The 26,965-nt window shown below is 43.5% G+C and overlaps 1 protein-coding gene across 2 annotated transcripts in view; it reads right to left on the bottom strand.

The window, feature by feature from the left end:
* Positions 1–1,968: 1,968 nt before the first annotated feature.
* Positions 1,969–26,965, bottom strand: part of LOC106564672 (ubiquitin carboxyl-terminal hydrolase 43) — a 112,394-nt gene continuing 87,397 nt past the window's right edge. Inside the window, exons 9-16 of one of the 2 annotated variants that reach the window (XM_014130888.3) lie at positions 18,963–19,066; positions 11,572–11,649; positions 11,179–11,308; positions 10,691–10,810; positions 10,299–10,557; positions 9,725–9,883; positions 9,116–9,322; positions 1,969–6,623 (exon numbers count right to left, since the gene is read on the bottom strand). In XM_014130888.3, the coding sequence (XP_013986363.1) occupies positions 5,401–6,623; positions 9,116–9,322; positions 9,725–9,883; positions 10,299–10,557; positions 10,691–10,810; positions 11,179–11,308; positions 11,572–11,649; positions 18,963–19,066 (2,280 nt within the window). In that variant the 3' untranslated portion in view covers positions 1,969–5,400. The remainder of the gene's footprint in view (positions 6,624–9,115; positions 9,323–9,724; positions 9,884–10,298; positions 10,558–10,690; positions 10,811–11,178; positions 11,309–11,571; positions 11,650–18,962; positions 19,067–26,965) is intronic. The other variant, XM_014130889.3, reaches the window with a different exon arrangement.

The following is a 26,965-nucleotide window of genomic DNA, read 5'->3' as shown; positions in this document are numbered from 1 at the left end:
GGTTTACTACCCTCTTCCTGTTTAACAATAAGATGTAAGGATTGGAGAGAAGGAGGAGTGTCTTAAGTGGGAGTTAAATACCTGTGATGGTGAGAAATGTCTGGTGATCTGAATTACAGCTGTAACGACCCTTTGGGGAGAATTAAACTTGGTTAAGCTTCTCTAGTGTCCGTGAGTTATTTACTCTGATAAATAAGAACCTAACACATCGTTGTGAAGACTCCATAGGATACCTTTATCCTATTCATTCATCCCATCTCCTTTAGTTCTCACACTGTGGAGCTCTGTCTCACTGTGACTAAAGATAACAAGCCACATCTATAAATGTCTATAAATGGCTCCGAGCCATACTTGTCTGTTTCACCATTGGAACTAAGGAGCTAATTGTATCGGCATCTCTACTCACCCTCAGGTGTCAGGGCAACGGAGTGTTGATTGTTCTACCTGACGGCTTACCATTTATCCCATGATTCACTGGTATGAAATCAAATGGAAGGCTAATATACACAATTTCATATGTACACAACTTCATTAATCAAGATGTTCATTGAGCATAAATTACATTAAGGTGAATTTGTCTGGTCTCATTGCCTTCAATCTATGTCTCGGGGCAGGTTTACTTTTCCAAATAGAACAAGAATGTGATGAACGTTGGAACTTAACCCGATATGATCAAATGATATAATCTGCACTCAACCACTAGACACAACCATACCAACTGCAATAGTGCCATCTAATGAGCAATTATTGCCAACCATGTGAAATGGACTAATTGTCTAAATGATCTAAATACTGGCATTAGGGTGATGAATGTATGATGCATCATAGTGATGAAGTGAATGGTAGAATGTCAGCTCACATTAAAGTGAGCACTCTCTATGTGCATCCAAAACGACACCCTATTGGGCTCTGGTTAGAGTATTTCACTATATAGGGATAATGAGCACATCCCTTCAAGAAAATAGAGGAAGGGAAATAGCTTTGGTTAACAGGCTGCTCTTATTACCAATAAGATAAAAGCCTCTTGCTCTAACACTGTTGAGATATACAATACTAGAGACCTCTTACAGTATGTCCAAACTTTTGTTAAGGAAATCTTATTGAACTTCAAAGAGGCAGTATATTCAAATGAGACTTTTGAAAGTAGAGTATGAAAAAGTATTTGTCCTGCTCAGTTTTGTCCATTATTCATTAATGTTCCAGTCACTCAGTAGAATCAACCATTTTGGTCTGTTTATTCTTTTTGAAGTGTGAAACGTTTACTTGGAATTGTTCAGCGCACTTATGTCCTTGGTACTTGGCCTTCAATTCAAAACATGCCAGTTCATTTTAAGTAATTGCATCAGGGCTGGAGTTTCAATTTCAATTGAAGGCAGTCAATTCAGAAAGTAAAGTTAATTTTAAAAAATAGCATCTATTTTCCAATGACTTCTCAATAAACTGATTAGTAGAAGCTTTTTACTTCAAAAGTGTTTCATTTTATCATTTTTTAAATCACCTCCTGAGTTGAATGCCTTCAATTCGAATTGAGCCCAGCCCTGAAGTACAACAATGTGAACCTTTCAAAGAAATACTGGCATGGATGGTGGGAGAGATGTTGATGTTTATAGGTGTGCTTTATGTAGACACTTGAAGAGTATGAAGACAGCTCCAACAATGGAACCAGCACCATACTATACTCATGTATACTATACTATACTATACACTCAGTGTACAAAACATTAAGAACACTAAGCAATAAGGCCTGAGGGAGTGTTGTTTATAGCCATTATTGCCATTATAAACTGGTTACCAATGCAATTAGAACAGTAAAAAGTAATGCTTTGTCATTCCTGTGGTATACGGTCTGATATACCACGGCTGTCAGCCAATCAGCATTCGGGCTCGAACCACTCAGTTTATAATATACAATACAATACACATGTATCCAAGTGAGTGAATACATAAAAACTGCACACAAGCCAAACGTGTGATAAACAATGTGTTTTATTTGCGGAAATAAACAATATTAGGCAGATACAAACCCTTGTGGTCGTTTTACAGTAATAGTTTTACAGTAATAGCATATACCTTGTCATACTCTTGTGCATAGAAGAACAGTACACACCACAGTTGTAGCCTATACTTGTGCATCAGCCTTAACCTCATAGCCCCGTGATTTATACAAGGCTATACTACATCATGTCTCCCTTTATACATACATTATATAGAGCTATGTGTATTCATATATTTACAAAACCCTTATAAAATGTAGAAAAGTTGCATATAAATCCTCTTTATCCAACACTTTACAAAATAATTGGAAAAAAACATCCTTCATTTATAGTCTTCATTTTAAATACAAGTGCTCGTTTTGGTACAAGTAAACTTTGTGGTAGGTACAAAGTGTCCTCATCTAGAACAAAAGAAATAAACAAAATGTCAATGAACAATACAGACTTTGTGTCCCATCCAAACGCTCTTATTCCCACAGCAGACGTAATATGTTCGTTTCTGTGACGTACAGTATAACTACAATGCTTAATATGGCACTATTTTGACATATTTCAATGAGACCATGTTGTCTGTAGATAAGACATGCTATCTATCACCAAGCATAGCTCTGTCACAGAAAAGACCTACGGGCAACAGTGAAGTTTTAAGACGGTTCAAACTCAACACCCCTCTGTCCCCCAGGAATTCAAGCTGCAAAGACAAATGACAAACTTCACAATTCAGGATTGTAATAGTCTTATTTATTTGTGAACTATTTCTTTAACATGAAACTAATGTGATCCTCCACCTTCCCAACAGAGTCAATAGTGACTGGTGAGTCTGATACTGAAAGAAACTGCTCCAGGATAATACCAATGCTTTGGCTTGGCCCACTAATTATTGTGAGTGAACACTGGCTATACTAACAAAAGGCATAATTTGTTAAAGACATTAGCTGAAAACTGGATTTGGTACCTTATTGTTATCTATGTTTGGTGTACCAATCAAATTTCAAATCAAATCAAATTTATTTTTATATAGCCCTTCGTACATCAGCTGATATTCTCAAAGTGCTGTACAGAAACCCAGCCTAAAACCCCAAACAGCAAGCAAAGCATGTGAAAGAAGCACGGTGGCTAGGAAAAACTCCCTAGGAAAAATGACAATGACAAGCTGTTGAATTACTGCCCACAATGCTTCCTTCAACTTACACTTCAGCAGTATATTCTATGTGCAAAACATGGACACGACGTGACCAGACATTCATTCAGTCTTTATTGCTTAGAACTGAGCCTGAGTGGCACAGACAGACGCTAAGTGTGACGAGTTAATTCGTGTCAAGGACTAGCTGGTGTGGGGTGTTGAAGTGTTTTTCTCACCCCCTACGATAAAGTGTGGCACTGCTAGGTCCATTAAAAGTATCAACTGAAAGCTACATATACTGTAGCTGTACATGTACTGTAGCTGTACATATACTATAGCTGTACATATACTATAGCTGTACATATACTGTAGCTGTACATATACTGTAGCTGTACATATACTGTAGCTGTACATATAATGTAGCTTTCAGGAAGGAAAATGGATGACTAACAGCTTAAAAAAATGTAAAAGCTTCTCAGCGACTCAGACATGACTGTCAGTAGCTACAGCCTCTTCCCACGGTGTACCTTAACGACTCTTAAGAAGGGATATTGTACCGTAGAGACTCGACCCAATTACACTGTTAATTTCAACCCGGTGAGAGCGAGGGTGTTTCAATCGAACGCCTACGCCGTTAACGCCAGGCGAGAGCTGCAGATTGGAGCAGAGGGGACCTTTAGTCAGTGGCCAAAGAGACTTGATGAGAGACACGATGGATGACAGAGAATGAAGAAGAAAAAAAAGATAAGACAGATCGATGTGGAGGAGTGAAGGCAGAGAGGATGAGAAGGAAGACTGGATAAGGGGGGCCAAAGAGCTCATCAAGGTTGATAAATAACATGTATGTGACATTCTGACCAGTGCATCTACTGCCTACTGTCGTGGACAGTCTGATGATTCAAATAAATGACCTTACTGTTACAGTGACCTTACTGTTACAGTGCATAGTAATGCAATCAATCGACACCGCTTGCCTCTCTAATACAGTACCGCATAGACCTACATACAAGACTGTCAGTGTATCAGCATCAGAAAGTTCAATTACCTACCGGTAGCAAGAATAGATCAATCTGAGGTCATTTTGTACTCATTTCAAACACAGTAATTTCATTAGAATCATAAAGCCAGGCTTCAGTACTAAAAATGTCAAATTTCCATATAAATGTACTTGTATTTATAATAATGGATCGTGTGGTCGAACTGCATATTTTCACGAGCTTAAGAATAAAGGGGGACGTGTTGCGTAGGCCAAGTTATATTGTTAGGAGGGAATCTTTCTTACTGCATGAAAGGGAGAGTTCGGTACCATTGGCATTGTAGAAAGTGCAATATCATAACCTTCACTTGCAATGTGTGAATCTATATAGCAGCCAGTTTGCAGTGCAAGCAGCACGTACAACCAGTTAAATCATTCATAGTTCAATCTAGGAGGAAATCACCTATTAAAGCTCTGATGTATACTTTCAATGAATCAATGTTTTTTCCAAATCTTCTAGAGCGTGTAGACATAAGAACAAAACGTATTGTCATGACACTGTCATAACATTCCTTTAGGTGCCACCATTGGACAAACCGATCGAGGAAGATAGAGATGAATGCCATTCATTTACTACGATTTTAAGACACGAGTGTAGATAATGTGTGTGTGTGCGCGTGTGCATGCCTGTGTGTGTGTGTGTGTGTGTGTGTGTGTGTGTGTGTGTGTGTGTGTGTGTGTGTGTGTGTGTGTGTGTGTGTATGTGAGTGTGAATACAACATGTGCTTCCGGTGCTGACCAGTTGTCCACAAACTCATTGGTTTAAAACTGCATATCAGTTACTGAGGCACTTGTTAAGTTACAATATTTTTTACAAATAAATAAAATAAAAACTGGAATAAGAAAATATTCATTCTGATATGACATTTTGTTTATTTTAGAAGGCGAACTTCATGTGTCACCTTTCCTAAATGTTCTCCTTGGCCCTGTGACTGGCTCTTTAACTGACACTACACCCCCCCAGAACACCGGAGGGAGCCACCTCGTATGGTATTCACATAGCTGTGCTTCTGTGTGTACCTACAGGAGTATCCTTCCAGCGGAGCGCCATTGCTTTGATCAGGGTCAGATTGATTAGTGCACAAAGTCACTGTAGCAAAATGTAGAAAAAACGTTTTGCAATGGAAAACAAAAACATAGCATTTCTTACTCGACAAATTAAGCTAATCCCTCCCTGTTTCAGTCCATTTCTTCTGTCTGGTGCCTAGTGAAAACGACCCTGGTGTGTCAGGGTGTGTGTGTGTCAGTTAAAAGCTGGACTCGGGGACCGTCCTCTTGCGTCCCAGTGAGTTGGTACTATAGCGAGTCCTCTGCAGGGTACCGTAGGAGGGCTTCTCAGCTGTGAGGCAGCGAGAGGGCGGAGCCACGCCATGGGACAGCCCTTTGCGGTGTAAAGAGGCGGTCCTTCGCATGCTAGACTCCTCCTTGCTGGGGATGTTGGATGAGCTCTGAGAGCGTTTGATATCGGCAGCAGCGGCGCGTCTGGCTTTACCGTTGGGTAGCTCGTCTCCTAGACGATTGGCACCCCCGTTGCGGGGGGCTCCGTTGGATTTCGCCTCCCCTGTCTTCATGGCGCCGCCTGGGACTCCACTGGACAGAGACAGCCGGGAGGTGCTGGACCCGCCGACGTCGCCAACTTTTCCAGAGTCGGACTTGCGAGAAGATGACGACTCCTTGTCCTTCTTCTTGAAGTTGCTCTTGAAGAAAGACAGCAGCCCCTCGTGGCTCTTGGAGGCCTCCTCTACCTTATCACCCTTCCTTCTCTTTTCTCCCTCGGGTGGTACCAGACAGTCCCTTGGTGGTGGGTCCTGGAGGCCCTTGGCCCCTCTCCTCAGGGTGCCTTCCCAGTCTCTGTCCCTGAGGCTGTGGGTGCTGGAGCTGGACTGGATGCCTGCACTAGACCCCCTCCTAGACGGGGCCTCTTGGGGCTTTCCCTGGTCCTTCTCTTTACTCTTCTTGGTACTCCTCCTGGTCAGAGTGTTAGTACTACTACTACTGCCCATCCTAACCTCGTCCCTCTGGTCTCTCTGATCCCCCTGGTCTCTCTGCTGCTGCTGGGACCCTTTGCTACTTCGTCTCAGACTCCCTGTCTTGTCTGTGACTGGTCTTCTCTGGCCCTCTGGCATCTGTGGAGACTCTGGTTGTCCCATGCAGTTCAGGCTGCTTCCCACATTGGGGGAGCTGATGGCAGGACCCTTCTGCCTCTCAGGGCCCGTCATTAAATTGACTATAGAGTCCTTGGTGCAGCGAGGTCTTCTTCCAGACTCTAGATACTCCACCAGTTCCACAGGGGCAGGGGTGGGGATGGGAGCAGGGGCGGCCTCGGCTGCAATTTTTCGGCAGTCCTTGGAGCCGAACGACCAGCGTTGCGGGAGGACCTTGTTCAATGTCTCTTTGTTCTTAGTGGGGGTCCTCATGCTGACGCTACGACCCTGGATGCCCCGTACGAACGGTCTGGTCTCAAAACCACCTGGGGGTGAAAGAGAGAGAAAAGAACACTTTACCATAGTGTCTCTGACATTTAAAGCAAGACTAACTTTAATTTTCAAACCCCTTTTATTAAATTGTAAATAACAAGCACAGAGATCATAATGAGCTTTTTTTCCCGGCAACATTATATACAGTTGAAGTCAGAAGTTAACATACACCTTAGCCGAATACATTTAAACTCAGTTTTTCACAATTCCTGACATTTAATCCTAGTAAGAATTCCCTGTCTTAGGTCAGTTAGGATCACCACTTTATTTTAAGAATGTGAAATGTCAGAATAATAGTAGAGAGAATGATTTATTTCATGACCAAGCTTTAACTTCCTGACTGATGTCTTGAGATGTTGCTTCAATATGTTCACAAAATGTTCCTTCCTCATGATGCCATCTATTTTGTGAAGTGCACCAGTCCCTCCTGCAGCAAAGCACCCCCACAACATGATGCTGCCACCCCCGTGCTTCACGGTTGGATGGTGTTCTTCGGCTTGCAAGCCTCCCACTTTTTCCTCCAAACATAACGATGGTCATTATGGCCAAACAGTTCTATTTTTGTTTCATCAGACCTCATCAGACATTGCTCCAAAAAGATTGATCTTTGTCCCCATGTGTAGTTGCAAACAGTAGTCTGGCTTTTCTATGGTGGTTTTGGAGCAGTGGCTCCTTCCTTGCTGAGCGGCCTTTCAGGTTATGTCGATATAGGACTCATTTTACTGTGGATATAGATACTTTTGTACCTGTTTCCTACAGCATCTTCACAAGGTCCTTTGCTGTTGTTCTGGGATTGATTTGCACTTTTCGCACCAAAGTACGTTCATCTCTAGGAGACAGAACGCGTCTCCTTCCTGATTGATATGACGGCTGCGTGGTCCCATGGTGTTTATACTTGCGTACAATTGTTTGTACATATGAACGTGGTACCTTCAGGCGTTTGGAAATTGCTCCCAAGGATGAACCAGACTTGTGGAGGTCTACAATTGATTTTCTGAGGTCTTGGCTGATTTCTTTTGATTTTCCGATGATGTCAAGCAAAGAGGCACTGAGTTTGAAGGTAGGCCTTCAAATACATCCACAGGTACACCTCCAATTGACTCAAATTATGCCAATTAGCCTATCAGAAGCTTCTAAAGTCATGACATAATTTTCTGGAATTTTCCAAGCTGTTTAAAGGCACAGTCAACTTATTGTATGTAAACTTCTGACCCACTGGAATTGTGATACAGTGAATTATAAGTGAAATAATCTGTCTGTAAACAATTGTTGGAAAAATGACTTGTGTCATGCACAAAGTAGATGTCCTAACCGACTTGCCAAAACTATAGTTTGTTAACAAGAAATTTGCGGAGTGGTTGAAAAACGAGTTTTAATGACTCCAACCTAAGTGTATGTAAACTTCTGACTTCAACAGTATGTCGGCATGGACTAAGCATGTATAGGAAGAGATAATGTAAATGCACATCCACAGTTAGAGTAGAATGTGTTCAGCTAAACATTAAAAGGTGATGCACTCTATGCTCACGTGTGGTGTATTAGCAACAACATGGAATAATAATCATTGATTAGATTTAGCTTTTCCATGCTCAAAGTTCTTTAAATAAGGGAGAGTGGGGTAAGTTGAACCAAAGGGGAAAGTTGAGCCACCCTTGTTTCTAGGAAACCATACAGAATAATCATTTGACCAAATATTTAGGAAGAGGTCATCCTTTTCTGGAGTCTGTGAAGGAAGAAACCACATGGAAAAAGTGGTAAGCAAGTTAGGTCCAAAAAATGGATTTTCACAAAGTCAAATGAATTTATTGTGTATTTTTATGATGCTTGTGTCTAAACCAAAGTAGATCATTTTAAGATTGTTCTATACATCAGTTGGGGTCTCTATAAGCTCAATATGAGGTCCTAAATCTAGCAGGAAAGTGCATCCTTGTATCTGTGTGGGCTAATATAGTCAAAATGTTTGTCTTGGGGTAAGTTGAGCCAATAGCTATAGGGTAAATTGAGCCAATGGCAAGTTGTGCAAATGTAAGTGTTTTCTTCCCAGGTGTAATGCAAGGCATTATCGCTGGGATATGAGGTAACAACAGGGTCTCAACAGTTTCACGTGTGTATCAAGAATGGGCCACCACCCAAAGGACATCCAGCCAACTTGACACAACTTTGGAAAGCAATGGAGTCAACATGGGCCAGTGTCCCTGTGGAACGCTTTCGACACTTTGTAGAGTCCATGCCGCAACAAATTGAGGCTGTTCTGAGGGCAAAAGGGGTAACTCAATATTAGGAAGGTGTTCCAAATGTTTGGTATACTCAGTCTATGTAAATATCTTTGTTAGAAATAATACTATATTTCCCTTGAAAGAGTGATGTTGAATGTAAATCACTCAACTTACCCCACTCTCCCCTACTGTAGTAACAGGAAAACTCACCAACACCACCCATCACCCTTCCACCACCAATTGAATGAAGACCTACGTTTTTTTTTTACCTTTCTTTGGTTTACCATGCACCTCATGTTTCCCAGGCCCCTCACCTTCCTCCTCTCTTGGGGGGTCATCAAGGAAGACGGGGCACTCCGGGGAGTCGGGGACAGAGGAGGGGCAGGTGGTGGAGGAGCGGGACACCAGACTACCCCTCTTACTGTCCCCATTCAGACGGACCAGCCAGTGGTCCGACATGGAGGAACTGGTGGAGCCTACCGAGGGGAGAGAGACGTTTCTGTGACTATGGGCACTGGACCAGAAAGATACCTACACATGCCAGTTCCATTCCAGTCAATACAGAAAACACACAGAAAGACTACACAGATCATTCCTATGTACAATATAGCACTTAGCAATAGAAATATCACATTGTGATTTTGCTGGTTCAGGTGGTTGGAGCATGGTGCTTGCAACACCATATATTGCAGACATGAGTGAAACCTGCAGTTATGAGTTAACCTTTAGTGGATAAAGGCTGAATGGTCTTGTTGTATCTAATACTATCTCTGTACGGAGTTCAGCTGTAATAGAATTTAACCCTGAGTGAACTCTCTCCTGTGATGTGTGTGTGTGTCCATGCCTGTGTGTTTGTGTGTGTGTGGTACACTACCCACCTCTGATTGAGCTGCTGGCGGACCAGGGGGGGATGACGTTACGTCTCTGGTAGAACAGTATGTAGGCCCCCCTGGTACACACCTCCTCCTCAGGCACCAGGTCCACACTGCTGTCGTCATAGCTGTACCACTGGCCGTCCACTGAGTTCCTGCAGTACGCTGCAAAACGCACACAGAACTGTACATTTACATTTACATTTAAGTCATTTAGCAGACGCTCTTATCCAGAGCGACTTACAAATTGGTGCATTCACCTTATAATATCCAGTGGAACAACCACTTTACAATAGTGCATCTAAATCTTTTAAGGGGGGGTTAGAAGGATTACTTTATCCTATCCCAGGTATTCCTTAAAGAGGTGTAGAGACAGGCTGCACCACAATCATTATGTCCTGGGCACTGTACTGTTATGCATGTCCTATGTATCATCATTATTTGGCAGTAGGCATCTCTCTCACTAACAATATTCTCTCCTCACTTCTCGATCAACAGCCCCATACAACGCCCGTCAGTATGCCTCTCTCATCAGCATCACGTCTCCTACATCAATGGTATATCAATGGCCAACCAGTACCTGTGTAATGTCCGCCGTGCATCCCACCATGGTGGTTACACACTGCATAGAGGTCATAGAGGAAGTCAGGAGGCAGGGCCATGTCTGGGTGGCTAATATGATGACTGCTGCCTTCAGGCTGTTTCCATGTGGGGGGCCAGGGTCCCAGGTCCCCCAGGTTCCTCATGCTCTGGGACCTCTTCACCACGTGGGGGGCCATGTCCAACCCGGCCAGGGGGAACGGAACCTGGGTGGACAGCTTGTTGCGCCGCTCGCCCACCTGATTCATTGAATTTTTAATCAACTATCAAGGTTAACACAATGAATGACTTATTTCCATTGTGGTGCTTTAGGGAAGAATAGACAGGCAAGGGAAGAATGGCAATCCTGTACACGGGATCGGCTTCAGTTACCTGTCGGAAGCGTTTGAGGTGGAGGATGAGGATGTCGGGGAGGGTCCACAGGGACATCTTCACCATGCCCTGCTGGAGCTGCTTACAGTGGGGACACTTCCATGCGTCGTCTGGGGCCAGCTGGAGAGATAACACACACACATGGTCAGTGGGGAAGTCTCACATAAAGTTATATTCTTCATACACTACGTTTGTCCAAAACCATATAACAATACTCAGGGAGTGGAAATATATGAGAGAGAGAGAGAGAGAGAGAGAGAGAGAGAGAGAGAAATCAACTTATGAATCGACTAATGCAATATTAAAGCTGCAATATGTACTGTAACTTTTTGGTCGACTTGACCCAATTCACATAGAGATGTGAGCTATAGATCTGTCATTCTCATTGAAAGGAGGTACAATTTCTGCATAGTGCATCTTTAATGTTCAGTACCCCAAAGGTAGGTTAAGACCAGTTGCATTGGACGGTATTGTATAGTCCATGTTACCTGTTCCTCTTTGGTGTAGAGCTGAAAGCACTCGTCCAGGGTACAGCTGTGCTGCTGCAGGTGCTGCTGCTGCTGGACTCTCACACTCTCTGAGTCCTTCACCACCTCCTCCTGGATGTTACCAAACAGACTGACACACACACACACACACACACACACACACACCACACACACACACACACACACACACACACACACACACGCACACACGCACACGCACACACGCACAGAGGCAGAAAGTTGGGGTATGAGTGTGTGTGTTTGTAAGAGAGAGAGAGAGAGAGCGCGAGATAAAGACAGAGTGCATCCTTCTATGCAATAAATAATGAGTGTGTGTGTGTGTTTCTGAGTTAATTGATTTGGTGTGTGTACATGTGTATGTCCACTGCTCACCATTCTTTGATCTTGTGTTCCCACTCAATCACCAGCTTCACGTGGGGAGGTCCTCCCGGGCCACATAACTTCAAGGCTCTGGAAAACATATTACATGATGAATACACACTATCTTCTGAGTTCATTGTATACCAGACTACCACTGGATACAATGTCTACCAGACTACCACTGGATACAATGTCTACCAGACTACCACTGGATACAATGTCTACCAGACTACCACTGGGTACAATGTCTACCAGACTACCACTGGGTACAATGTCTACCAGACTACCACTGGGTACAATGTCTACCAGACTACCACTGGATACAATGTCTACCAGACTACCACTGGGTACAATGTCTACCAGACTACCACTGGATACAATGTCTACCAGACTACCACTGGATACAATGTCTACCAGACTACCACTGGGTACAATGTCTACCAGACTACCACTGGGTACAATGTCTACCAGACTACCACTGGATACAATGTCTACCAGACTACCACTGGGTACAATGTCTACCAGACTACCACTGGATACAATGTCTACCAGACTACCACTGGATACAATTTCTACCAGACTACCACTGGGTACAATGTCTACCAGACTACCACTGGGTACAATGTTTACCAGACTACCACTGGATACAATGTCTACCAGACTACCACTGGGTACAATGTCTACCAGACTACCACTGGGTACAATGTCTACCAGACTACCACTGGGTACAATGTCTACCAGACTACCACTGGGTACAATGTCTACCAGACTACCACTGGGTACAATGTCTACCAGACTACCACTGGGTACAATGTCTACCAGACTACCACTGGATACAATGTCTACCAGACTACCACTGGGTACAATGTCTACCAGACTACCACTGGATACAATGTCTACCAGACTACCACTGGATACAATGTCTACCAGACTACCACTGGGTACAATGTCTACCTGACTACCACTGGGTACAATGTCTACCTGACTACCACTGGGTACAATGTCTACCTGAGTACCACTGGGTACAATGTCTACCAGACTACCACTGGGTACAATGTCTACCAGACTACCCCTGGATACAATGTCTACCAGACTACCACTGGGTACAATGTCTACCAGACTACCACTGGATACAATGTCTACCAGACTACCACTGGGTACAATGTCTACCAGACTACCACTGGGTACAATGTCTACCTGACTACCACTGGGTACAATGTCTACCAGACTACCACTGGATACAATGTCTACCAGACTACCACTGGATACAATGTCTACCAGACTACCACTGGGTACAATGTCTACCAGACTACCACTGGGTACAATGTCTACCAGACTACCACTGGATACAATGTCTACCAGACTACCACTGGATACAATGTCTACCAGACTACCACTGGGTACAATGTCTACCAGACTACCACTGGGTACAATGTCTACCAGACTACCACTGGATACAATGTCTACCAGACTACCACTGGGTACAATGTTTACCAGACTACCACTGGATACAATGTCTACCAGACTACCACTGGATACAATGTCTACCAGACTACCACTGGGTACAATGTCTACCTGACTACCACTGGGTACAATGTCTACCTGACTACCACTGGGTACAATGTCTACCTGACTACCACTGGGTACAATGTCTACCAGACTACCACTGGGTACAATGTCTACCAGACTACCACTGGGTACAATGTCTACCAGACTACCACTGGATACAATGTCTACCAGACTACCACTGGGTACAATGTCTACCAGACTACCACTGGATACAATGTCTACCAGACTACCACTGGGTACAATGTCTACCTGACTACCACTGGGTACAATGTCTACCAGACTACCACTGGGTACAATGTCTACCAGACTACCACTGGGTACAATGTCTACCAGACAACCACTGGGTACAATGTCTACCAGACTACCACTGGGTACAATGTCTACCAGACTACCACTGGATACAATGTCTACCAGACTACCACTGGATACAATGTCTACCAGTACCACTGGATACAATGTCTACCAGACTACCACTGGGTACAATGTCTACCAGACTACCACTGGATACAATGTCTACCAGACTACCACTGGATACAATGTCTACCAGAGTACCACTGGGTACAATGTCTACCAGACTACCACTGGGTACAATGTCTACCAGACTACCACTGGGTACAATGTCTACCAGACTACCACTGGGTACAATGTCTACCAGACTACCACTGGGTACAATGTCTACCAGACTACCACTGGGTACAATGTCTACCAGACTACCACTGGGTACAATGTCTACCAGACTACCACTGGATACAATGTCTACCAGACTACCACTGGGTACAATGTTTACCAGACTACCACTGGATACAATGTCTACCAGACTACCACTGGATACAATGTCTACCAGACTACCACTGGATACAATGTCTACCAGACTACCACTGGGTACAATGTCTACCTGACTACCACTGGGTACAATGTCTACCTGACTACCACTGGGTACAATGTCTACCAGACTACCACTGGGTACAATGTCTACCAGACTACCACTGGGTACAATGTCTACCAGACTACCACTGGATACAATGTCTACCAGACTACCACTGGGTACAATGTCTACCTGACTACCACTGGGTACAATGTCTACCAGACTACCACTGGGTACAATGTTTACCAGACTACCACTGGATACAATGTCTACCAGACTACCACTGGATACAATGTCTACCAGACTACCACTGGGATAGAGCTAGCGTTAGGTATCCCATACAGTCATTTTTTTCACATAGACAAAGGTGTGTGTCTCATACCTCAAGGATTAATGTTTTAAAATGCCATTATGATGGGAGTTGTATTATATGTCGTATTACACTGCATTTATTGATGTCCATCTGTAACTTACACTGTAATACACATCAGTATTCTGCAGCATGATACTTTTAGTAATCCCAGTTTGTAAGCACAGTCGTCAAGCCTTCGGAATACGACAGTGTCAGACATTGTTTTGAGATGCCATCAGGTCCATGCTAACCTTTCCCTATTAGTTATGGTGTATGTGTGTGTGTGTGTGTGTGTGTGTGTGTGTGTGTGTGTGTGTGTGTGTGTGTGTGTGTGTGTGTGTGTGTGTGTGGATGTAAACAAACATCAGTATTCTAAGTCAAGTCATTGTTGATCTGAGACTTCCATCATGATAAAACTTTCCTGACTCAAATGTACAGGTAATCTTTGTAGTGAGTTTGATTGATGATAACAGTGGAATACAATGGGCACCGGTTCGTGGGCACAGTGGGAAGCTCTGAAATGCACCACTAGGTGTCAGGCTTCCATAAGGTATTGACGCCAAGAGTAAAATCAAACCATCTTGATCATAGTGTTGATTACTAAAACAGCATGAAATGAAAGTGACTGAAAAGACATACATTTAAATGAAAGAGACTGCTTTCTGTTATAACTGTAAACTGAGTGCCTTGTACTTGTCTTTGTGACTTTCAACTGTTGCCAAGCAGCTGCCACAATACACACTATACTGTTGTGTGACAAGGATCATTCATCTCCCTTTTGGTCTCAATGACACAAAGGAGTGCTATAAAAGGCAAACCTTCAATATCTCTCTCTTCAACAATCACTCTCCAGGAAACAGGCAGTTCTGAGGTAGAAACACAGACGGAGAAATCCATCTGGGGAATCAACTTAGTGTATGAAGCACTGCTGTCAGAAAAACTACTGTGAGCGTGTGTTTGTTTGTGTCCTTGAAAGTGTCCGTTGTAAAGGTAAGTCAGTCCTCGGTTTATGTGAGGGTGTGTGCTGCTGTCTGCCTTTGACTCAACCGAAGGTCACAGTCCCGGTGGCTACAGACAGACAGTGATGAGTGATGAATACACACTGAGATAGATCTAACAGCTCCTCTACCTGCAGGACACTGGGACATAAAGGACACTGGGACATAAAGGACACTGGGACATAAAGGACACTGCTTCAATAGTGGATGTAGTCTGACATTTCTCTCTGTGTGTGTGTGTGTTCATGGACCAGGGGAGATCGCATTAGTTTGAAGTCAAAGCAGAGACATCCAACCAGGTCCCAAGAACATGTAGAATTGCCTTCAAAACCGGCCACTAGGGGGAAAAGTGAGCACTATTACTTTAAAGTAAGCTGTTGGCTTGCAAGGGCGTTGTGGACAGGGATGGTGGATGGGTGTAAAAGCTGCGATCTGGCGTTGAGGGTTTCGTGTTCAATCCCAGTGCTAGGCAATGGTATACATTTTTCTCTCGGTTTTAAGCCTTTCCCAAACTTTCACCCCCAGCCCAACGCAAGTGTTTGTACTTAACTTATGGGGAGTTAGGTAACAGTGTCTCAAATTAAATGTCAAAAAACGACGTTTACCATGACTTCACCCATAGACGTTTGGAATAACCTCAAATTTCAAAGTGAAACTGATAGCTTATTAACATGGACAGGAGCGTGCACACATACTGTATGAGCACAAAGGACTGAATCTGTGACTCTTTATAATGTAAAGGATGTTATTTGTGTGTGTGTGTGTGTGTGTGTGTGTGTGTGTGTGTGTGTGTGTGTGTGTGTGTGTGTGTGTGTGTGTGTGCATGCAATCATGTCTGGATGCATGTGTATTGTGTTCCTCAATATCACCTCAGAATTAACAGCCAACTTCGCTCCACAGACGACCGCAGCCCCATTAATTCCTTCCACGTTCACGCATTATTCCAACCCGCCTTCAAATCCACACAGAAACAATTGCAATTAAGGAAGAGAGGCTGCTTGTCAAAATGAATCTGACTGTGTAATTCAGAGCTGAAAAGTCTGCCACGGTCTGAACCCAACGTCTTAAATGCTTACTTATGACTTTACTAACTGGGGGCAAAGAGCAGGCACTTAGGCACTATAGCAGAGCTGCTTATGGCATTAGTTTTTGTCTCTCTGTTATGGAAGAGATTAAAATAGAGTTACAGAGATGGGGAGAGAGACAGAGTATGATGTCACTGTTATTCTTCTGCCTGGATAAAAATGCTAATCCCACAAAAGGAAATCAAGGAAGACAACCTAGTTTCCCCCCCCCCTCTGAATTCCAATTGTGTTGACTGTATTTTCAGTACAGAATGACTGTGTCAGGTGTCAACATTCTTTACATCGGATCTTTGTCATGTACTCGGACTTGGAATTCAGCCTCAATACACTCAGACAACAATGCACTCTGATTCAAAGCACTATTGTGGTTCCAATGGCTCTTTCATACACACGCATGTGTGTCACACACACACACGCTCCTTCAATGGCCATGCCTGTGTCTCATCCCTTGTCCGTCACACGCCATTCTAATTCCCTTGAGAACAGTCCTACTTCTCAAACCTCCCCCTCCTCTACACCTTTCCTTTCCCTGCCGATCAATACCACTTCATTTTATAATAGCAGACCTCCTAATACCCTGAAGGAGTGGTTGAAATTAGCACCAGGGGAAAGAGCGCGAGAGAGAGAGACGTACACATGCATGCACACACTCCCAGAGAGGGTGGTAGGAAGCCTGTCGAGCCCTTTCTTAGTGCCCTTGACCTTTCCCAGTGCCCTTTCCCAGTGCCCAAGGGCCACATCTTTGACCTTCAGAGGATCACTCATTCATGGTAGAGCGAAGCTCAGAACCCCAAAGAGTGTCTGATGATGACACCATGTCCCCTGCTGTACAGAGCTGTCCACCTACTCAGTTGTCAGGCAACCAGCTACTTGTCAGTCAGCTACTATTCTCTCTGTCACTCTCTCTCTCTCCTCCTGTCTGTATACTTGATCTGAGGAGAAAGTCTCCTGTCTCCCTGTCTGTCTGTGTTTGTGGCTCACCTTCCCCTCTGCCTCTAGCAGAATACCTACCTGACCACACACGTCCCCAATCTGGTTCTTTCCTGAAGACTCTTTCTCTTTAATCGAATCTTGTTCATACCTGAAATTGTTGCCTCAGGCAATGTACTGTTTCTAAGGAACATCATGTTCAACATTGGCCACGGAGAATTCTATGAAATAACTTCCATATGACATGTTTGTAAAGCCAACGCTGTACAGAAGTCAATACCCCAAGTCTCCTTGCATGCCCGTTTATGAAAAATGAGTTGGTGCAATTACATTGTAAGAGGAATACAGTAATGCGGTGTTATGATGAAAATATTATTTTTTAAATATAAAGACCAGACAGGATGGCTCCTCTCTAGCTTTAGGGAAGAACACAATTGAAATAATGTAATAAATTAATAAAAACCATGTTTTTGTTTATAACCACAATGTAATGCAAGGACTTTGAGAACTGAATGGTCATGCTCTTGAGTGAGATGAATTGCCAGAACAAAGGATAACGGATAGTCAGATAGGATACCACTTATTCATTCTGGTCTATTCAACTCAAAGATGATTCCGATCAAGACGATTTTCTGATCTATCTATGTATCTCTGTATATAATGGTCAGACATTAACATTCGATGACACATCTTCTCTTGCAATTGCTGATGAGAGAGGGTCACACAGGCAACCCTTCTTCCCCGAACTCACCCACCCCAAGGGAAGTTTACTTTTAACACCATGTCCTCCTCAATAGAACTCCTGTGGATTGAGTCCTACTGCACTATACGATCACATCACAACAACAGCACAGCTTTAGATGGAGCTCCCTGTGTCTCCTACGACAGCTGAACCCGCTCGACAGAAGGGAGAATAAAGGCTTTTGTCTTATCTTCACTGCGACTTGATTCCTCTACCTTTTTACAGTAAGCCCCTCATGGTTCATTGGCTTCTCAAAGGCACTGTTTGCACAGAATAGGCAAGTGATCTCTACTTCAACATGACATTCATTCACCTGTGATGTTTCTGAGTGTTCAGAGATACCATGGTTTACCATTTTATGTCTGACAGTGAAGAAAAAAAGTTACTCAATGACAGGCATTTGATAGTACCTTAGTTCAGGTATTTTAGACAGAGAGAAATAAAGTGAGAGAGAGAGAGAGAGAGAGAGAGAGAGAGAGAGAGAGATGAGAGAGAGAGAGGAGAGAGGAGAGAGAGAGAGAGGAGAGAGTGAAGAGAGAGAGAAAGAGTGAGAGAGAGAGAGAGAGAGAGAGAGAGAGAGTGAGAGAGAGAGAGAGAGAGAGAGAGTGAGGGAGAGAGGTGGAGGCGAGAGAGAGAAAGGGAGAGAGAGAGAAAGAGGGAGAAAGAGGGTGAGGAGAGAGAGAAAGAGCAGTGTGAGTGCGAGAGAGAGAAAAAAAGGGAGAAAGAGAGAGAAAAAAGGGAGAAAAAGAGAGAGATAGAGTGAGAGAGAGAAAGAGAGAAAGAATGAGCGAGAGAGAGAGAGAGAAATAGGAGAGAGAAAGCGCGAGAGAGAGATGGATAATGCAGGTGCTGGTGGTCTTACCTGTCCACGGCAGGGTGGAAGAGAGGGCGTCCATCTTGTGGGGACAGGTAGCTGTAGGAGGCAGATCCTCCCACCACTCTGACCTTGAACAGCAACCCTGCATTCTGTAGGGAGACACAGGCATTCAACGAGATAAGTGAGATATGAGATAAGACGAGACGAGGTAAGATAAGATGCCATGAGATAAGGCGAGATGAGGTAAGATGACACTAGACGAGATATTGTACAAACTGTTTCTATAATACAAGTGCATTGTAATACTGTAAGAACACTGTGGGAGCAAGCAGTACATTATCTTTCTTTGGCTAAAACAAAAATGTATCACAAACGGACACAGGTTCCACTCATAACAACAGCATTGTTAACGGTGTCTCTAGCTCCACAGCTCCACCCTTGACTGAACAAGGTGCATTAGGAGATGAATTAGACAAGAGAGGCTACGTTAGTAGAAGGTAGAGAGGAGAATCACGTTGCAAATTAAACCTAATGGTCTCATTTGGAATGAAGGCCGCTGGAGAATACAGCCGCAGCCAAGCATACAGAGAAATAAATGAGTAACGCTGCGTCCCAAACGGCAACCTATTCCCTACACAGTGCACTACTAGAGCCATAGGGCTCTGGTCAAAAGTAGTGCAGTGTGTAGGGAATAGGGTGACACTTGGGATGCATCCTAGTTAATAAGACCGTAACCAAAAAATGAAAACGGCAAAGAAGTATTTTCTTTGGGGGAGTGGACCATACATATGCGGTTGTGAGGTTATCTTTCATAAGACCATAATGAACAAGTCATCGTTGATGAGCAATTAGGCTGAGTTTATAAGTGAGTTTAAGGGACATTTGGAACTCGAGGGAACTTCTTTGGATGAGGGAGAGTGGAGTGAAAGTGAGTGGAGGAGGTGTGTGTGTGTTTGTGTGCATGTTGAAGATTAGATAAACACCTGTTTATTTAATGCCTGTGAAGATTTCATGTCATATCACCGTCTTTCTGGAGGATATGTATACTACTTTTAATCTGTCTGGATTAGGGACAAATCAAGTGGGATTAAATATTAAACCGACAAAGCCTTGAGGAGAGAATATCCTTATCTTCCTTTTCAGCAAATGTTTGTATTTGTTGGGTACAGACACAAATGATCAAAAAACACAGCTTGCGAGAACAACAAACTGTATGGTGCAGAAAATACACCAAGCCTGGATGACTTGGTGAAAATCACAGGTCTGTGTCTAAAATGACACCCTATTCCCTATATAGTGCACTACTTCTGAATGGGGTGCCATTTCCAACACACATAGGATCTTTTTCAAAGAGACACATCCTCTCGGAGCCTCATAGTAATCTGTCTCGTACATTCTGATCTGTCTTATAGATTTGATTCAACAGTTATCAGCATACTGCCGACTGAACCAAATCAAATGTTATTTGTCACATGCGCCGAACACAACAGGTGTAGACCTTACAGTGAAATGCTTATCTACGAGCCTCTAACCAACAATGCAGTTTAAAAAAAATAAGAAAAATAAATAAAAAGTAACAAGTAATTAAAGAGCAGCTGTAAAATAACAATAGCGAGACTATATACAGGGGGTACCGGTACAGAGTCAATGTGCGGAGGCACCGGTTAGTTGAGATAATTGATGTAATATGCACATGTAGGTAGAGTTATTAAAATGATAGATGATAACAACAGAGAGTACCAGCGGCTAGTCTGGCTAGCCATTTGATTAGATGTTCAGGAGTCTTATGGCTTGGGGGTAGAAGCTGTTTAGAAGCCTCTTGGACCTAGACTCGGCACTTTCCGTGCGGTAGCAGAGAGAACAGTCTATGACTAGGGTGACTGGAGTCTTTGACCATTTTTAGGGCCTTCCTCTGACACCGCCTGGTATAGAGGTCCTGGATGGCAGGAAGCTTGGCCCAAGTGATGTACTGGGCCATACGTACTACCCTCTGTAGTGCCTTGCGGTCGGAGGCTGAGCAGTTGCCATACCAGGCAGTGATGCAACCAGTCAGGATGCTCTCGATGGTGCAGCTGTAGAACCTTTTCAGGATCTGAGGACCATTGCCAAATCTTTTCAGTCTACTGAGGGGGAATAGGTTTTGTCGTGCCCTCTTCACGATTGTCTTGGTGTGCTTGGACCATGTTAGTTTGTTGGTGATGTGGACACCAAGGACACCAAGCTTTCAACCTGCTCCACTACACCCCCTTCGATGAGATTGGGGGCGTGCTCGGTCCCCTTCTTCCTGTAGTCCACAATCATCTCCTTTGTCTGAAGTTGACACAATGCTGGAATGACTCATATGTAGGTGGGTACTAAAGCTTTTATGTAATGTGGGATCTACCAGGTGCAAGATCTGACCTCTACAACACATGGTGTGGCAAGGAACTTACCACACCATTTTGATACGGATTTTTCTGCTCCCTAAATCATAATCATTTAAATGAACTGCAGCTTGCCCCATTGATAATGTATGAACTGCAGCTTGTTATGTTAGTTTGAAGTTAAGCTAATATGAAATGTGAATACTGATAGATAGATAGATAGATAGATAGATAGATAGATAGATAGATAGATAGATAGATAGATAGATAGATAGATAGATAGATAGATAGAGGGTTCAAGGGAAGTTGAAGTATGTGATTACATAAAGTTTATACATTGAGCAGCCGACATGCATCAGTTATCTGATGTAACATTGTAAGTGAGCATGAAACATGGGGTCAAACTAAGGATCACATTAAAGGCCTAGTGCAGTCAAAAATTAGATTTTACTGTGTTTTATATATAGCTATACATATCCACACTATGAGTATGGAATAATACTGTGAAACTGTGAAAATGATGATAATGCCCTTTTAGTGTATGAGCTGTTTGAAAAGATTGCCTGAAATGTCTAGACTGTTTTGGTGGTGTAACGATGTACGCTGAAAGTCGGGAAGCAAGTTCAGGGAGTGAATACGTTTAATAAATGAAAGAACAAAACAAGAAACACGAACAGCGTACCGACTTAGAACAGGAACAATGACGACTGGGTAAGGAACCAAAGGGAGTGACATATACAGTGAGGGAAAAAAGTATTTGATCCCCTGCTGATTTTGTACGTTTGCCCACTGACAAAGAAATGATCAGTCTATAATTTTAATGGTAGGTTTATTTGAACAGTGAGAGACAGAATAACAACAATAAAAATATTATAAATTGATTTGCATTTTAATGAGGGAAATAAGTATTTAACCCCTCTGCAAAACATGACTTAGTACTTGGTTGCAAAACCCTTGTTGGCAATCACAGAGGTCAGACGTTTCTTGTAGTTGGCCACCAGGTTTGCACACATCTCAGAAGGGATTTTGTCCCACTCCTCTTTGCAGATCTTCTCCAAGTCATTAAGGTTTCGAGGCTGCCATTTGGCAACTCGAACCTTCAGCTCCCTCCAAAGATTTTCTCTGGGATTAAGGTCTGGAGACTGGCTAGGCCACTCCAGGACCTTAATGTGCTTCTTCTTGAACCACTCCTTTGTTGCCTTGGCCGTGTGTTTTGAGTCATTGTCATACTGGAATACCCAACCATGACCCATTTTCAATGCCCTGGCTGAGGGAAGGAGGTTCTCACCCAAGATTTGACGGTACATGGCACCGTCCATCGTCCCTTTGATGCGGTGAAGTGTCCTGTCCCCTTAGCAGAAAAACACTCCCAAAGCATAATGTTTCCACCTCCATGTTTGATGGTGGGGATGGCGTTCTTGGGGTCATAGGCAGCATTCCTCCTCCTCCAAACACGACGAGTTGAGTTGATGCCTAAGAGCTCCATTTTGGTCTCACCTGACCACAACACTTTCACCCAGTTGTCCTCTGAATTATTCATATGTTCATTGGCAAACTTCAGACGGGCATGTATATGTGCTTACTTGAGCAGGGGGACCTTGCGGGCGCTGCAGGATTTCAGTCCTTCACGGCGTAGTGTGTTACCAATTGTTTTCTTGGTGACTATGGTCCCAGCTGCCTTGAGATCATTGACAAGATCCTCCCGTGTAGTTCTGTGCTGATTCCTCACGTTCTCATGATCATTGCAACTCCACGAGGTGAGATCTTGCATGGATCTGTATAAAAGACACCTGGGAGCCAGAATTCTTTCTGATTGAGAGGGGGTCAAATACTTCTTTCCCTCATTAAACTGCAAATCAATTTATAACATTTTTGACATGCGTTTTTCTGGATTATTTTGTTGTTATTCTGTCTCTCACTGTTCAAATAAACCTACCATTAAAATTATAGACTGATAATTTCTTTGTCAGTGGGCAAACGTACAAAATCAGCAGGGGATCAAATACTTTTTTCCCTCACTGTAAAGGGCAGGTAAACAAGGAGGTGATGGAGTCCAGATGAGTGTCATAATGCACGTAACGATGGTGACAGGTGTGAGCCATTTCGAGCAGCCTGGTGACCTAGAGGCCGAAGAGGGAGCCCACGTGACAAGATGCACTGAGCAGAGTGGGGGAGTTATGTCAGCATCTATACATCACACTGTGGCTTCTGCCCTGATTAACACACAGATTTGATCCAGAATACAGGGAGTGACTAAAGACAAGACCGGTATTACGTAGACCGGTATGTCCTCAGTTTGTGACAGTGGATCCACTATAGACATTATAAGTACTGTAAGCAATGAGCCCCTTTCCCTGACCATCCTGCATCCACTATGCACTGTAGGGCTACTCTACACACACATTAAGCAGGAACCATGGTTTGGTACACATGCATTATCTATGACATGACTTGAAAATGTAAACTTACGTAACATTAACCTATTAAAAGCAGTACTGTAGTATTGAGGTTTGTGCAGTAGGCTATAGGCCCAAAACATTATCTCTGCATATTGCCCTGCCAATGCATTGTTGTTCTTCTCAGACCATATGAAATGGTTCAAAATGGGAACATGTTGCTTACCCGGCGCGCAGGGCAGCTGAATCAGATGTACCTATCGTCAACAGTGTGAGACATATTTTAAAAATATGAATGTATCGTTGTTTTTTTTTACATAAATGACCGACTAGGAATGCCTTGGAGATCGACCAGTCGGAGACCACTGCTATAGACAATGGAGCTCAAAACTGCCACAATGACCCCCTCACTTCACCTTGAGCCTTCCTTTTAATACACACAACACACAACTATCATCTGCTCCTAAGGCGTGCTGCCCTGTCGCTATGGGAGACGCCATGGTGATAGTGTATTGTTTGACAAGGAGGCCTTATCCAGAGCAAACAGCGCTGGGCTCAAAGTCTCAAGTAGTGCTAAGGCTGATAAGCCCCAAACAAGGTCCTACCCCCACAGAGAAGGAACTATTTCTTTACACCTAATGTTGACAAACTGATCTGTATCTCCACGGCAACAAGCTCCTTGTTAAGTTAACTCTGTCAAGCTGTGTGACCATCAACTGCACAATCTGGTTACCTTTATTTCTCATTCATAGCAAAGCTGTATGCAGACTGAATTCACAGTTAAGTTCCAGGACACAATTATTGTTTGGCATTTACTTGTATTTGATGTGTTTGTTTGACTCCTTGGAGGATTTTCCACTTCAAAGTGTAGTTTGTCCTGCTTTCTCATGTCATTCTTATTTGTTTTGTGGTGGAGGAAATTCATAAGATGTTGTGGCGCCCCCTGTGGGTTTCTCAACAGCATACAGTGCCTTCAGAAAGTGTTCATACCCCTTGACACATTTTGTTGTATTACAGCCTGAATACAAAATTGATTAAATTGATCTACAGACAATACCCCATAATGAAGTTTTTAGAAAGAAAAAAAAACAGGTTCTCCCGGGGGTGACCTGAACTCCATCACCTCCTTGATTATCTTCCCTATATCTGTCACTCCCCTTGGTTCTTTCCTCAGGTGTTGTTGACTCTGCTTTCATGTCGGTGCGTTGTTTGTGTTTCGTGTTTATTGTTTCATTTATTTATTCAAACACTCACTCCCTGCACTTGCTTCCCGACTCTCAGCGCACTTGTTACACATCTAGAGTTAATTGCTATGGTGAGTGAACAATGGGGCTGTCCTGGCAGTTACAAGGAGCAGTGACACAGCAGATAATGTGTCTCAGGCAGAGTCTAAACTGACTGGGTGTAAATGGACTGTCCTGAGACAGTCCCTACGGCCACTCCAGTTAACTGAACGCCTCCCGTTTGTAATTAAAGCTATTTCCCTCTGATGATGGGGTTATTTTATCCAGGAAGTTGTTGAGGACTCAAGAGCACACAGACGCACACACACGGTGGATTGTGTCTTAAGAGTGTTGGCATATGTCCCAAATGGCGCCGTAACAAATGGCAACAGTTTTACGGGCGCCCAACCAATTATGCTATTATGTGTTTTTTCTCGTTATTTGTAACTTATTTTATACATCATGTTTCTGCCGCCGTATCTTAGTGCAAAAATAACTTCTGGATATTAGGACAGCGATCACTCACCTCAGATTAGACAAAGATTTTTTTCTTCAACAAGCAGGACGCACAGGACATACTGCTAACTCCCGACAAGGCCAACATCCCAGTTATTGGCAAGAGAAAGAGATGCAGGTACAGAAGACACAGAGCAGGGTGCCTCGTAAGGATCCACAGAAGGCGAGTGGGAAAGCTGCCGTTACTGTCAATATTACTCACCAACGTACAATCATTGGACAATAAATTAGACGAGGTACGATCATGAATATCCTACCAACAGGACATCAAAAAGTGTAACATCATATGTTTCATGGAATTGTGGCTGAATGATGTCATGGATATTCAGCTAGCAGGATATATACGCTGTACCGGCTAGATAGAACAGCACACTCCGGTAAGACGAGGGGGAGCGGTGCATATTTGTAAACAACAGCTGGTGCACGAAATCTAAGGAAGTCTCTAGATTTTGCTCGCCTGAAGTAGAGTATCTTATGATAAACTGTACACCACACTACTTGCCTAGAGAGTTTTCATCTATACTTTTCGTGGCTGTTTATTTACCACCACAGACGGATGCTGGCACTAAGACCAGCTGTATAAGGAAATAAGCAAACAGGAAACCGCTCACCCAGAGGCGGCGCTCCTAGTGGCCGGAGACTTTAATGCAGGGAAACTTAAATCAGTTTTACCTAATCTCTATCAACGTGCAACCAGAGGGAAAAACATTCTAGATCACCTGTACTCCACACACAGAGACGCATACAAAGCTCTCCCTCGCCCTCCATTTGGTAAATCTGACCACAATTCTATCCTCCTGATTCCTGCTTACAAGCAAAAATTAAAGCAGGAAGCACCAGTGACTCGGTCTTTAAAAAAGTGGTCGGGTGAAGCAGATACAGGACTGCTTTGCTATCACAGACTGGAACATGTTACTCATACTCAGCAAATTGGATGCAGTCTATCAGAGTGCCATCCGTTTTGTCACCAAAGCCCCATATACTACCCACCATTGCGACCTGTATGCTCTCGTTGGCTGGCCCTCGCTTCATATTCGTCGCCAAACCCACTGGCTCCAGGTCATCTATAAGTCTTTGCTCGGTAAAGCTCCGCCTTATCTCAGCTCACTGGTCACCATAGCAGCACCCACCCGTTGAACCCACTCCAGCAGGTATATTTCACTGGTCATCCCCAAAGCCAATTCCTCCTTTGGCTGCATTTCCTTCTAGTTCTCTGCTGACAATGACTGGAATGAACTGCAAAAATAACTGAAGCTGGAGACTCATATCTCCCTCACTAACTTTAAGCAGAGCAGCTCACAGATCACTGCACCTGTACATAGCCCATCTGTAAATAGCCCATCCAACTACCTCATCCCCATACTGTTATTTGTTTATTTTTCTCCTTTGCACCCCAGTATCTGTACGTGCACATTCATCTTCTGCACATCTATCACTCCAGTGTTAAATTGCTATATTGTAATTATTTCGCCACTATGGCCTATTTATTGCCTTACCTCCCTTATCCTACCTCATTTGCACACACTGTATTTAGACTTTTTCTATTGTAT

The sequence above is a fragment of the Salmo salar genome, chromosome 12 (assembly GCF_965601325.2).
Source record: "Salmo salar chromosome 12, fSalSal1, whole genome shotgun sequence".
Classification (NCBI taxonomy): Eukaryota; Metazoa; Chordata; class Actinopteri; order Salmoniformes; family Salmonidae; genus Salmo; species Salmo salar.
This window is presented reverse-complemented; position numbering and strand designations above follow the sequence as displayed.